Here is a 15,530-nt window from a genome sequence, read left to right on the forward strand (position 1 = left end):
AAGGGGAAGGCAAAAATACCTTTAGAATATTTTTTTAGCATAACATTAGGAAAAGATCACTGGCTGCTCCAGAGCGTTCCTATGGCGTGCTGAGTACCTGGAACAAAAGCTCAGAAGCTGATTAATTTAGCTCCCTGGCTTAATACTGGACCCCAGCTGTCACTGATGTCACACCTGGCGGTTCCAATGCAGAAGCTGGTCAGCACCTTCAAAAACCTTTTGGTCCTAAAACCAACAGCGCTGGTACAAATATCTGCTGTTCCAACATTTTAAAAAATTGCACCTGGAACTCAAATGGTTAAACTCAAATGAAAACAAGTAGGATAACTCTGCATGAACAGTGTTAATCCTTGCAAGGGCTGCACTTACATAGCACTCCTTTAGTGATTAGTATACCAATTATAAAAACTCCAGTGAAGGATCAGCAAGTGGCATCATATATTTAAAATGTATGTAAAGCTAAAACTATTTGTTTTAGTTTTGGATGATGTGAGGGGCAAGGGTTCGTACCCCTTTCAAGTTTTTTACTGCTGTCTGTGTCCCTGCTGGGTAGATTCACCATCTCTATTTGTCCTAGTAGGCTGAATGTAGACATTTACGCCTTGAAATCCAAGATGGGGCAGATGCCCCCAGAACTATAAACAGGTTGGAGTAAAACCCCTGGGACCATACTGCTGCAGGGACTGAGGCGATGACACCCTTCTCCAAAAGACCCACCAGGGCTGTATGGAGATCTGCTAACCTGTGGAGCGACACAGGCAGGTTGGAAGCCATGAACTTGGGAGGGGTATTTGACTGAAACTCTATACTTAAAACCCATCTTCCTTACCCAAGCTTCTCATATGCTGTCTGTCAAAGTATCTGAAAAGGTTAACAGACATTGCCCCACTTTGGGAAGCAATGAATTGAGGAGGGTGCTGGGAGTGAAACTCAGCTGTAGCCCCTGAAAACCAGCACCCCCACCTAAGCACCCCAAAAGATGTCCCCTCCCCCCCCATGCTTTAGCAAGTGAGGGTGCACTCTTCTGCTAAAAAAGATTTGTAGAAAGGCTTGGGGGACTTTAAGGGAAGTTAAGGGTTTGCAGATGGACTGGGAAGCAGACTTGGGTTTGGCTTTGGAAGTGGAGGCTTGGGAGTACCAAAAGATACTCTTTTTGATCCCCAACATTGATTCGGTCTTCCCTAAGTTCTAAGATTCTTTTACCAAGAAAGATGGGTACTCTTTCCCCTTGTAACATCCTTAATGAAAGTATCCAGGACAGCTATGAAAAAACATCCCTCAAAGGGCATGCAAAGCAATAACATTTTGCAAGCAGGTTTTACAGCCCAAAGCTTAAACCAGAGGGTCCTCCTCATATTCACTGACAGGAGACCCATCCTGGAGGCTAGAGACTTCCAACAACCCTTCCACATTATAGTTCAAGGCTGCGGTGATGAGCTCCGAGTGTTCTATGATCAAAGAATTTACTTCCATAATGATTAGAATAGTCAGCTAGCGTCTGGCAAACTAAGGTTACTGCCAAAATGGGTTGCACTGCAGGGTCAGCCAGTGGGAACAGAGCTCTAGAAAGAGCTTCCAACCACAGGAGTTGAAGGTGAGCAGGTCACTGTGGGTAGAAGCAGAAATGGATCGAAGAGAATGCCACGTGTCACTTGCACTCCAGAGCAGCAGCAACAGGAAGGTCTTCCTTAACCAATTCGCGCTGACCACTTCCCGGCCCTTTAAGAGTTCTAAAAGCTAGGAGGCGGACGCGGGCATCTGGGTCAGGTGTCTGACTGGCTGTCACATGATCAGAAAGCTCCTGATCGCAAATATTCATCAGGAACTTACTGATCCCCGCTGGCTACCATGCTGGGAGTGGGCAGGGACCGCGCTCTCAGCCATCCTCTGCACTTTTACCCCTTATTCAGTGTTAACCCATTGACACCAGCTGTATGCATATATGCGGCCTCAGCATTAAGGCTCACCGAGCAGCAGCATATATGTGTATGGCCAGTGTCAAGAGGTTAACACTGTATGAGGGGTAAAAGTGCGGAGCACATGAGAAACTCCACCCAGGAGATAGTGGCAGTTCTCAATCCCTAATCATTAAACTTCCGTGGTAAATATGAATGAGTCTGCATAGTTAGGTAATACTCCCATTGCACACTTTCCTGGATAAAGCTCTAGAAGATTTGGGTGCTGCAGCAACCACCAGCTGGAAACTGAATCAGAAAGCCACAAAGAGGATATCTGACACCACACCACAGATCGACAAGTAGCAGCCAAATGATTTTTTATTGAAGCATGATCACATCACAGAATAGGTAGTGCAATGTTTCAGAGTCACGCAGGACCCCTTCGTCAGGCATGTGGTGGGTGTTAAGGCCCACTGTGCAGCCACATATACGTGTACAGCCGGTGTCAAGAGGTTAATACTGCATGAGGGGTAAAAGTGTGGAGCACGTGTGATACTTCGACAAGCAGATAGTGGCAGTTCTCAATCCCTAAACATTAAACTTTCGTGGTAAATCTGATTGAGTCTTCATAGATAGGGTCACACCAGGCGCAGAGCAGTCCGTGGCTAAAAGAGCACACTCTAGTCTGGAAAGTGGCAACTGCAGAACCCAGAGTAGGAAGGCTAGCTTCAGGCTTGCCATGCATATCCTGTCCACAAGTTTCGGATATATCACTCCAAAGTCAGGCCTGGTACACACTATGAGCTTTTTACCGTTCAACCCAGCGGGTTGACCAAAAAAAACTGTCAGCTCTGGTCAGAGCCACTGTACTAACGATCCAAGGTTAGTACAGTGATCTCCCCCCTGAGCTGTTGTGTTTGGACAAGGGGATGCCCCCCCCCCCTCCCCGCTAAAACAATCCAATCAGCACTCTCCACCTCTGGCTGAGAACGCTGATTGGGAACCGGTCGGCTGCTGGTTTTCCAGTATGCTCGTCCAACAGAAGCCGGCCAAACGACCAGCTTCTGTCAGACTGGCTGGCCTACACATTACACACTGGCCAAATGTTGCCCAGTTGTTACTGAACCAGCGAATGTCAGCCGGCATTCCGCCCGTGCGTACAGGGCTTGCTTTAGGAAAGTCCAATCCAGATAGCTGCATAGAAAGAATAGCTCAGCAGCTATGTAGCAGGAAACCTTGATTAGAGAAAAAGGTAAGAAAAAAATGGCAAACGAGAAAGGTTTTCACCACAGAGCAGAGAAAAGACATGAAATCTCCTAGGATGCTAGGAAAAAAAAAAAAAGCCTTTATTGGAAGTAGGAAAGGTAAACTGGGCTGGCCAGTTTTTTGTCTGACAGTGTCTGAATCTACTAAAGTCAGCAGTATAACCCAATAGTTTGTGACTTCCTGTGCCCCTCAAAAAATTAGAAAAATACAATTATACATACACTTTAAATAACACCAAGGGACGGCTAAGCATGCGTTCCTCTGCTGGAGCCAGGAGTCCAAACCCTGTATAAGATCAGTGTCTGATGTCATTAGAGATTACATGAGGTTGATGACTAAGACCCCTTTCACACCGAGCCGCCTAGGGCGTCATCGGTAAAGCGGCGCTATTTTTAGCGCCTCTTTACCATCGTTTTAGCGGCGCTATTCGGCCACTAGCGGGGCGGTTTTAACCCCCCCCGCTAGTGTCCGAAAAGGGGTTAAATCCGGCCGCAAAACACCGCCGGAGCGGCGTTTTGCTGGCAGTATCACAGCGCTACCCCATTGATTTCAATGGGGAGCAGCAGTGGAGGAGTGGTGAGTTCACCGCTCCAAAGAAGCTGCTGGCAGGACTTTTTGTGACGTCCTGCCAGTGCACTGCTCCAGTGTGAAAGCCCTCGGGCTTTCACACTGGAGTGAATTGACCCGCTTTTTTCAGGTGCTATTTTTAGCGCTGTAGCATCTGAAAATTGCCTGCAGTGTGAAAGGGGTCTAAGTGCAAGTAGGGCACATGGGCTGCTGAAGAGAGGGAGTATACTACCTTTTCTCTTACAGGAAGCGGACAATTTTCATTTTGGTTTTTGAATGATTTTTACCAAAATATTAGTATTGTGATACTATGTCTTGTCAAATTTTTATAGCTTGATATGAAAATTATAATCTGTTAGGTTATGCTGTAGATTCAGAACACTTTATTAATAAATATGAATTTATCTGACTACTCACCTTCCAAGTGCGGAAAGTCATGAATCCAGCAAACAAGAAGAAGAGCAAGGAACTTTCAATCTTCAGGTCTGAAAGGACCACCATCCCCACATTGACAAACACAATGCCTCCGCTAACTAGCAGCATAATGTTTAATAAAGTGCGATCAAAGCTGGACGTTCGCACCTTTATCACAGGAAGCAGCTGCTCTAACCCCTCCAGGGGTATATCTTTAAAGCATTTTAAAATCATATGGGAGTTTTTAGGTCGAGCTGCTAATAGAACCCGCTTAAAGTAACGCCTGTTGAAAGAAAAATTAAACCATTAGAAGTTATAACTGCAAAAAATAAACGAATGACAGGTAAATAAACGAATAACAGGTAATTGCTGTCAACTACTAGAAATTTTCACCATGCGTGCCCTTCTTATTAAATGTACAGGTGTATAGTAAATAAAATATATAATGTATGGAAGATCCAAAAAAATCCCTGAATATTCCTAAAGGGTTTTTCAAGTTCGAATAACTTCATATATAGCCCATAGGTTGTGGTTCAGGGTGCTTAAAGCAAAGTTGCACCTAAAAGTGAAAGCTCCACTTATAAGCCTCCTACCCCCCTCCGGTTCCACATTTGGCACCTTCCTCCACCCTCTGGCCATTCAGAAAGCGCAGAATGGCGGCGGCAGCCCCTGAGAGCCTCTGGAAACATCGGCTGGGGTGGAGACATCACTGGATTCCAGGGCAGGTTAGTGTCCTAATATTAAAAGTCAGCAGCTGCAGTATGTGTAGCTGTTGACTTAATTTTTTGCGGAACTCCTCTTTAACTTGAAGGGCACTATAAGTACATAATAAGCAGCGCTAATTAGGAATAAGTTGAACTGTGTATATACGGTAGATAAATTCTTTTTCTTAAAGTTACAGAACTGGACGATTTAGACTGCAGCTAAAGCCAAAACTATTTGTTCAGTCTGGACAGAGTAGGGAAGGGTTAAAAACGCTGTCAGTGTACATAAAGCTATAAAAAAAATTTTTTGGGCTAGAATAGGGAATGATTTTTTTCCCATCTGTGTCTCATTACAGAGATTTCTCTTCACTTCCTCTCCCTCTCAGCAGAAACTGAAATGATATCTTTCCAATGTGAGGGGAAATCACCTCTTAGACAGATGCCACAAAAAATGTGCTCCCATTGGAGGATTTCCCCTCTATCTATTGTCTGGTGAAATGTCAACAATTTTGAGTTACCCTCAGATTACTTTATGGTGACATTGGTGATAAGGACAAATTTGAGAAAGTGAATTTCTAAAAGCGGAACTTCAGTCATTTTTCCATCTATTAAATCTTGTTAAATCTGCCCTTGTTGTTTTAACTTTGGATAGTAAAACATTTTTTTCCTTATACAGCCCACTTCCTGTTTTTCTGTCTGGAAAAAAGCCTAGGCTTATGACATCATGCACAGCTCTCTCTCTCACAAGTTTGCCAGATAGGGAGGGGGGATGAGTCATAAGAGGGCCAATGACAGCTGCAGAGCTGGAGGTGTGCCTCTGTGTAAATCCAGCTGCCCACAGTTAAAATGGCTGCAGCCAGACTTATAGGAGGGAGATTTCTGCAGCATATTTGGCAAGTACAGAATCACAGTATATATAAAATAATATGCAAAGTAATTGGAGGGAAGCTTCAGAATGACAAAGATGTTTTATTACAAAATATGTGAGCAGACTGCAGTTTCTCTTCAACGAGAACACAGACAGCAAAAAAAACAACCTGACCCTGGTTCTAAACACCTCACTACCCTATTCAAATCTAAAAAAAAAAAAAAAAGTGGCCCGCCTAGCTGACCAAGGAGGAAGGAGGAATAAACTCAGCTCTTCCAGGGAAAGTGGATTTAGCTTCAGCTGCCTATAGCTCTAGGTCTACTGATTGTTTTCATATGCAGATTTTGAATTGTTTACCAGTCTGAACTGCTCCTACCTGTGACAGGTTTACTTTTTCATAATCCTGAATTTTTTAACTTAATTTCTATTAGGGCTGTCACAAGAGCATTGTTTTATCCGTAGTTTGAAGCAGCTGCAAAACCTCTCATGATGCTGCTAGAAAAAAAAAAAAAAACACTTTCAGAACTTACAGAATACTGAAAGCTTCTGACAGGTATAAAAGGTAGGTACCTCTATCATACCTCTAACAGCTTTCATAATCATCTGGGTTCACCAGAATGCTATGCAGTTTCGATTGGGCACACTTTTGAGTATATTCAGAGTGTAAAACTAAGCCTCCCTCCCCACATTCCAGCAGAATCCCTTCAGCAGTGTCATGCTCTCTAAGGCGCTTCCAGATACATACACACTTGTTGCCTACTCATTGTGCAATGCAGGGTTAATAGCCTTGTACTATATGTGATGATGCAGAGGGACCGTCAACAGCACTGAAGGGAAAGGAAGGGTGCGCTGGACCTCGCTGGAGTGGGGGTAAGGTGTGTAATAAGGTGTAGCTCTCTCCTTCAGCTCTTCCTAGACCTAACATATCTTATCCCTCAACATGTAAGAGGCCCGAATTCAAGGATTTAAGTTAGAGTTTAGGGCCTACACCAAATGCTTGTAGGCAGGGGTGTCTAACCTGCGTCCCGAGACAGCTATGAATGCCGCCACAACACAAAATCACTACTTAACCACTTCTAGACCACCCACCGCACATATACTATGGCAGGGCAACCTGGCTGCACGAACCGACTGACCTGTATGTCGGTCCGTGCATGAGAGATACAGCCATCGCGGTAAAGAGAGGCAAAACGGGGATCTGTCTATGTAAACAAGGCGGATCCCCGTTCTGACAGGAGACAGTACTGAGATCAGCTGTTCCTAGTGATCAGGAACAGCGATCTCTGTGTTGTCCCAGTAAGCCCATCCTCCACACAGTTAGTACACACCCAGGGAACACACAGTTAACCCTTTGATCGCCCCCCTAGTGTCAACCCCTTCCCTGCCAGTGTCATTTATACATTGATCAGTGCATTTTTTTTAGCATCGATCACAGTAATAATGTCACTGGTCCCCAAAAAGTGTCACTTGGGGTCAGATTTGTCTGCTGAAATGTCACAATCCCGCTAAAAATCATAGATCGCCGCGATTATCAGTAAAAACAACCAAAAAAAAGTAAAAGAAGTCCATAAATTTATCCCCTAGTTTGTACACTATAACTTTTGTGCAAAACAATCAATATACGCTTATTGCAATTTTTTTTACCAAAAATATGTAGAATACATAATGGCCTAAACTGTTGAAAATTTTTTTTATTTATATATATATTTTTTGGATATGTACAGTACCTGACCGCAAGAATGTTGGCGACAGGGTACTGTACATTTTGCGCTGGCTCGCTCATCGGGAAAGGAAAACTGCGTTTTTTCCCCCCACGTCATTTTTTTTTTTCATTTTGGTTTGGGGTTCCCCTGTGGGGAATTCCCATGCCGTTTTTATCAATAACTTTTATGTGTATTGCAGGACCGGCAATTCATTAATAGCGAGTAGTTTTAAATGACTTTTTTTCCTTTGAAATGTCATTTTGCTGTCAGACTGTTCTAAACACAACCACCGGGCAAGGGTTGGAAAGGAAAACTGCGTTTTTTCCTTTTCCAATAAGCAACAAGCATTGCTGACAGGCGTCTGGTATGAATCATGAGGGGGAACGCTGTGCCAAATTTTAAATAAAAAACCGGCATGGGTTCCCCTCCAGGGGCATACCAGGCCCTTAGGTCTGGTATGGATTTTAAGGAGAACCCCCTACGCCGAAAAAACGGCATGGGGGTCCCCCCAAAATCCATAAGAGACCCTTATCCAAGCACGCAGCCCGGACGGTCAGAAAAGGGGGTGGGGACGAGCGAGCGCCCCCCCCTCCTGAACCGTACCAGGCTGCATGCCCTCAACATGGGGGGTGGGCCCTTGGGGCAGGGGCCTGGCCCCCCCACCCCAAAGCACCTTGTCCCCATGTTGATGAGGACAAGGGCCTCTTCCCGACAACCCTGGCCGTTGGTTGTCAGGGTCTGCGGGGGGAGGGCTTATCGGAATCCGGGAGCCCCCTTTAATAAGGGGGCCCCCAGATCCCAGCCCCCCACCCTATGGGAGACAAGGTTCAACATGGGGACAAGGTGCTTTGGGGTGGGGGGGGCGCAGGTCCACCCCCCATGTTGAAGGCATGCGGCCTGGTACAGTTCAGGAGGGGGGGCACTGGCTCGTCCCCACCCCCTTTCCTGACCGTCCGGGCTGTGTGCTCGGATAAGGGTCTGGTATGGATTTTGGGGGGACCCTCACGCTGTTTTTTCAGGGTTGGGGGTTTCCCCTTAAAATCTATACCAGACCTAAGGACCTGGTATGCCCCTGGAGGGGAACCCATGCTGGTTTTTTATTTAAAATTTGGCGCGGCATTCCCCCTCATGATTCATACCAGACACCTGTCAGCAATGCTTGTCGCTCATCGGGAAAGGAAAAAACACAGTTTTCCTTTTTCCGATGAGCGAGCCAGCTCGGCGCTGGCTTCCGCGACGGGGCTCACAAGTGTCAAATCTCGCAGATAACAGCGGCGAGTTTTACACAATATCGCGGTCTCCTACTGTATTATAGCAGAAAGTAAAAAATATTGTTTTTGCTTTAAAATTGTCGGGTTTTTTTGTTTATAGCGCAAAAAAATAAAAACCCCAGAGTTGACTAAATACCAACAAAAATAAGCTCTATTTGTGGGGAAAAAAAAGGACATCAATTTTGTTTGGGTACAACGTCGCAAGACCGTGCAATTGTCAGTTAAAGCAACGCAGTGCCGTATCACAAAAAACGGCCTGGTCATTAAAAGGGTAAATCCTTCCAGGGCTGAAGTGGTTAAAAATGTTGTAAAATGTTTTAACACACATGCGGCCAAAGCAAAACATGACAGTGTCTCATTGCTGGACTGTTATAAGTTTTATCTTCCCAAAGAAAAACATTCCACTCTGCACAGTCACATCTTATTCATGTCATCAGTTTTCAGCAGCAACTATATATGCAAGCAACTATTTTCAAGGATTAGGCATAGAAAGGGCAAAATTAGAACCAAAATATCTGATGAGTAGGGATGAGCTTTGAGTTCGAGTCGAACTCATGTTCGACTCGAACATCGGCCGTTCGCTAAACAGCGAACAATTTGAGGTGTTCGCGGCAAATTCGAAAGCCACGGAACGCCCTTTAAAAGTCTATGGGAGATATCAAAAGTGCTAATTTTAAAAGGCTTATGTGCAAGTTATTGTGATAAAAAGTGTTTGGGGACCTGGGTCCTCCCCCAGGGGACATGGATCAATGCAAAAAAAAGTTTTAAAAACAGCCGTTTTTTCAGGAGCAGTGATTTTAATGATGCTTAAAGTGAAACAATAAAAGTGTAATATTCCTTTAAATTTTGTACCTGGGGGGGTGACTATAGTATGCCTGTAAAGGGGCGCATGTTTCCTGTGTTTAGAACAGTCTGACTGCAAAATGACATTTCAAAGGAAAAAAAGTCATTTAAAACTACTCGCTATTAATGAATTGCCGGTCCTGCAATACACATAAAAGTTATTGATAAAAACGGCATGGGAATTCCCCACAGGGGAACCCCAAACCAAAATGAAAAAAAAAAATGACGTGGGGGGTCCCCCTAAATTCCATACCAGGCCCTTAAGGTCTGGTATGGATTTTAAGGGGAACCCCGCGCCAAAATTAAAAAAAAAAAATGGCGTGGGGTCTCCCCAAAAATCCATACCAGACCCTTATCCGAGCATGCAACCTGGCAGGCCGCAGGAAAAGAGGGGGGGACGAGAGAGCGCCCCCCCTCCTGAACCGTACCAGGCCACATGCCCTCAACATTGGGAGGGTGCTTTGGGGTAGCCCCCCAAAACACCTTGTCCCCATGTTGATGGGGACAAGGGCCTTATCCCCACAACCCTTGCCCGGTGGTTGTGGGGGTCTGCGGGCGGGGGGCTTATCCGAATCTGGAAGCCCCCTTTAACAAGGGGACTCCTAGATCCCGGCCCTCCCCCCTGTGTGAAATGGTAAGGGGGTACTTACCCCTACCATTTCACAAAAAAAGTGTCAAAAATGACAAGAGACAGTTTTTGACAATTCCTTTATTTAAATGCTTCTTCTTTCTTCTTTCTTACTCCATCTTCTTCTTCTGGATCTTCCTCCGGTGTTCTCGTCCGGCATCTTCCTCCGCGGCACCGCCTTCTTCTCGGGCCGCTCCGCATCCACCATGATGGGAGGCTCCCGCTGTGTGACGCTTCTCCTCTTCTGACGGTTCTTAAATAATGGAGGGCGGGGCCACCCGTGACCCCGCCCCCCTCTGACGTATGGGGACTTGACGAGGACTTCCCTGTGACATTCCCTGTGACGTCAGAGGGGCGGACAGGGAAGTCACCGCGCGTCAGAGGGGGTGGGGTCACCGGCGCCGTGGAGGAAGATACCAGACAAGAACACCGGAGGAAGAACCAGAAGAAGAAGATGGAGGAAGAAACCGAAGGAAGATAGAAGATATAAGAAAGAAGATAGAAGACAGAAGAAGGAATAAAGGAATTGTCAAAAACTGTCTCTTGTCATTTTTAACACTTTTTTGTGAAATGGTAGGGGTACTGTAATGGAAATTTGTAAGTTCTGTATATAATTGTATTGTATTTTGTATGTATTGCACACTGCCCTCACTGTGCACACAGCACTAATAATGTTTTCAGTAAATGTTTACATTCTTTCGAGTCCTGATTAGAATTAGCCTGCCTATGTAACGCCCCTTGTTACCATAAACGTACAATTGTAATATTAATGTGATACCTACGTAATCATGTGCATAAAAAACTTCAATTGCGTCATAATAAGGCAGAACAGTAATTTGGAAAGATGCTGAGCGTATCTTTTGTGTCTGTTCCCTACTGCAGTAGTTATTATTAACTTGGAACCACAAATCAATATGATGATAGGAGTTGCCTATCATCAATTTAACCAAGTCAGCATGGCGAGCCAGCCAGGAGGGGATTCCAGGTGACCCTGAGTATCCAAAACGAGGAGCTTGAGACGATCCGGGAATTTCTGATAATCAGCCGGCTAAGGTAAGCCTTTTGCTTACATTTGAGTTATCAGACTTCCTTGATCGGTAAGGCATTTTCGGGACAAAGGGTACCTATTTTACTCCCCTTAATCGAACTGTATTGATTGGTGGTTATATGTTATGTTGTCCCTGTCTATTGTCCATCGGAGTGTTATAGATAAGAAAGGGAAGAATAGTGCTGTTCACAGGTATATGTAGTAAATCTGCTAGATAAAGTAGTTTAGAGGCAAGAGGGTATAGGCACATGTAGAGAGGACTGGCCAGTCATAATGGGCATGGAATTAAGTAAGGGAATGAAGGGTAAGAGACCCTCAAAAATGCCCAGCGCAAGAGGAGCGCTATATATGAAACGAAGGTGCGGTTCCGCCTATTCTGAGCCCCTAGATAAATGGTTAAAGTGGACAGGGATCCACAATGGGTAACTGGGTTACCAAGGTCCACAGGGACTAAGGGCTCTTTCACACGGGGGATCCGTATGTCCGTTTTTCATCCTTCCGTTTTCGGATGAAAAACGGACATACATGTATCCCTATGGAGCGTCGGATGTCAGCGGTGACATGTCCGCTGACATCCGACGCCGCTCCGATCCGAAAAGTGTAACGGAGGAAAAACCTACTTTTCCATCCGTTTTCGGATCGGATCGGGTGACGACGGACACTACGGTCCGTCATCATCCGATCCCCCATAGGGGAGAGTGGCGCTCTGACAGGTCCGTAGCTGCACAGCGTGCAGCGATGGACCTGTCATCTTTCTGCTCAGCGGGGATCGGCGGAGCGATCCCCGCTGAGCCAGCGGGTGTTCACGGGGTCATCACTGATCCGCCCCGTGTGAAAGAGCCCTAAGAATCATGCAGAGTAAACAGCTAGAGAAACAGTTATCTATGTGAGCAGGATGGATCAAGGGTGACATTAACACTAGACAGAAAGGGACATTTTCATGTTAAGTTGTGGGATGAATTTGGGGTCAGGTACTACAACTAGTAAAATCAGAAACAGAGAAATGAGAGGAAAAACAGAATACTTTATATGTTGTCAGAGAGGGAAGATGGGATGAGCACTCTGGCTGCCCGTCTGATCATAGAAGCTAGAAATAAAAGATAAAAAAACAATGTGTCTGCGCTAGAAAAAATCGCTGCACTCAAAGTGCAGTACTGGTAAACATAAACAACATGGGTGTTGATATATATGTGCATGCGTAAAAATACCCCTAGGTGCTAAAGTATAAAGTGCACAGTGCTATGTGAAACACAGCAAGTGAGTGATCAAACAAAACAACATATCCATTAAAATATCAAAATAAAATACAAGAGGATATAACAAACAGTGAATAAATGAAGTCCAAAAACGTGTATATCCAATGATATAAAAGTGCCCAAATAAATTAGTCCAAAAATTTGGTGAATTTCACATATCCTATCTTCCAAACTGTGCCACCAAAAAACATGCTGTGGTGTCTTCCAGCCGCCCCCACAGGTGTATATGCTCACCTTCCTGTGTGTGACACAGCGATTAGACTATGTCAAACAAAGCCTTGGAGCCACTCCTGTGCTCATTAGGAACCAGCTGTGCAGACTTCCAATGTTCTCAAGTGGAGATGGTTTATGCAAGAGGAAAAAACTCCATAGCGCAATATGTAGGTATAAAGGATTTTAATCAAATAATCAGCTCCCCTCACATATATGTGCATGCGTAAAAATACCCCTAGGTGCTAAAGTATAAAGTGCACAGTGCTATGTGAAACACAGCAAGTGAGTGATCAAACAAAACAACATATCAATTAAAATATCAAAATAAAATACAAGAGGATATAACAAACAGTGAATAAATGAAGTCCAAAAACGTGTATATCCAATGATATAAAAGTGCCCAAATAAATTAGTCCAAAAATTTGGTGAATTTCACATATCCTATCTTCCAAACTGTGCCACCAAAAAACATGCTGTGGTGTCTTCCAGCCGCCCCCACAGGTGTATATGCTCACCTTCCTGTGTGTGACACAGCGATTAGACTATGTCAAACAAAGCCTTGGAGCCACTCCTGTGCTCATTAGGAACCAGCTGTACAGACTTCCAATGTTCTCAAGTGGAGATGGTTTATGCAAGAGAAAAAAACTCCATAGCGCAATATGTAGGTATAAAGGATTTTAATCAAATAATCAGCTCCCCTCACTGGGGTACTCACATATTGTGGGTGCGTGAGTGCACCATCCTTAACAAGCATAAAACGGTCAATCTCTCGGTGTGGTGTGCGGTGCGGCGTGTGTAACGAAAATCTCCTGCTCTCTCTCTGCTGACAGCTCCGTCCAGGCCCCTCCCCTACGCGTGTTCGGCACCGGGACCACGTGCCTTCTTCAGGGGGAATCTGATTGGACGAGAGCTCCAGAGTGAATATATATAGCTCCGGCGGCCATTTTGCCTAAGACCGCAGACACATCTGTGTCTATAGCGGCCATTTTCCCTTAGGCCATGGATCAGGCTGACACCAGCCGTGTCAATCATGGCAGCCATTTTGCCTAGGATCACAGATGTAAATCCTAATGGGCAGTAAAGGTAACTACAGCGGCCATTTTCCCTGAGACTACAAATCTGCTAAATAGCAGAATGTGTACTATTAATAGCAGGATCTCACAATAAATGATCTAATCAGATGTTGTGCATAAAAATAATCTACAATGATAATGATATATAACCATGTATTCTATCTTAATATAATAATATTATACAGGACGGAGCGGTCTCGCAAAGAGAGCACCGCCACACACCACACACGTTTAGATCGCCGCAAACGATAAAATATCACATAATAAACAAACGTACAGCATTCCATATATGATTAATCGACCCCAAGATTGGATCAACCAACTTAAAATTAAATATTACTAAAATATTAAAAACAAACATGACATACTTTATTATAAAAAATTGTTATTAAAAATATTTGAATCACATAAAAAATCATAAAAAAATTCTTTTTAAGATATTAATCTAAAAAATCTATTTAAAAAAATATTCCAAAATGGATAAAATTTATACACCCAACATAGAATCACTGTGGGGAGGTAATTGAACTATCAAGGGGAACATCACAGTATACAATCTATAGTGGATGCCCTAGCTGAGCCCAATAGATAAGGCATCCCTTTCAACTCAAAACGAGAAAGAACAGAAATGGTAAAAGGTATATCGCCAAAGCAAACAGTATCAATAGTTACTAAGAAAACATCTCAAATCGAAATCTCTATTCAATCCTCCAGGGACCAAAGACCCAAGCTGGTGTATCCACCAGGATTCCCTTTTGCTTATCTCTCTGACAAAATTCGAACCCCTCCAGTGGCGTTTGGGCGCCTCAATCCCCCAAAACTTCATGCCTACGGTACTTTGGTTGTGTACCCTCTTAAAATGCACATATAAACCATGTTTATCGGACCCATTGCATATGTGCCTCACATGTTCTTCTATGCGATCTTTAAGGGCCCTGGTGGTGCGCCCCACATACAACAGGTTACATGGGCACTTTAAGGCATAGACCACCCCTACTGTATCACAAGATATAAAATCCCTAATCTTATATGAAAAGTTGTTTCTAGGGTTCGAGAATTCCTTTAACCTCCTAGTGTTGTCCGGGATCCTCCTGCAACTGTAACACCTGCCGCAGCTATGGAACCCTTCTAGGTCCAAAAACATTTTAGGTTTTGGAGGGGGGGGATCTACCACATTATGTATCAGCCTATCCCGCAAGCTAGGAGCTCTCTTGAAAACAAATTTCGGTTTATCCGGGAGAACATCTTTGAGCTGGGAGTCCTGTTTCAACACACTCCAATATTTACATATGATCCTCCTTACTTCATAACTTTGTGCTGAATAATCAAGTATTACACTAATACCCTCATGAACATCATTACCGGTTACTTTGATAGCATCTTTTAGAAGATCCGCCCTACTCATGTTGCCAATTCTACTTCTTTCTTTCTCCAAAAACTCCTTCTGATATCCCTTCTCCAAGAACATGGTACTCAACCTCTCTGACTGGGTCTCATAATCAACCATCCTGGTGCAATTCCTTCGCATCCTCATATATTGTCCACTCGGGATGTTTTTTAACCAGGGTTTATGATGACAACTCGTAACCGGAATATACGAATTCCGGTCCGTAGCTTTGAAGAAGGATTTGGTGATGATACCCTCATTGGTGTTGGAGATCTCTAGATCCAAAAAATGTATATTTTCTGTACTAACATTCCAGGTGAGGGAGATGTTTCGATCATTGACATTCATGGAGTTCAGTAAACCCATCAGACCTTCCATATCCCCTCTCCAA

The 15,530-nt window shown here is 44.3% G+C and overlaps 1 protein-coding gene across 2 annotated transcripts in view; it reads right to left on the bottom strand.

Annotated features, from left to right (window-relative positions):
• The window catches only part of TMEM143 (transmembrane protein 143), a 111,722-nt gene that overhangs the window by 32,390 nt on the left and 63,802 nt on the right, over positions 1-15,530 (bottom strand). For both annotated transcript variants that reach the window (XM_073602753.1, XM_073602752.1), the window contains one exon: positions 4,149-4,428. In XM_073602753.1, the coding sequence (XP_073458854.1) occupies positions 4,149-4,428 (280 nt within the window). The remainder of the gene's footprint in view (positions 1-4,148; positions 4,429-15,530) is intronic.

The sequence above is a fragment of the Aquarana catesbeiana genome, linkage group LG10, assembly GCF_042186555.1.
Source record: "Aquarana catesbeiana isolate 2022-GZ linkage group LG10, ASM4218655v1, whole genome shotgun sequence".
Lineage (NCBI taxonomy): Eukaryota > Metazoa > Chordata > Amphibia > Anura > Ranidae > Aquarana > Aquarana catesbeiana.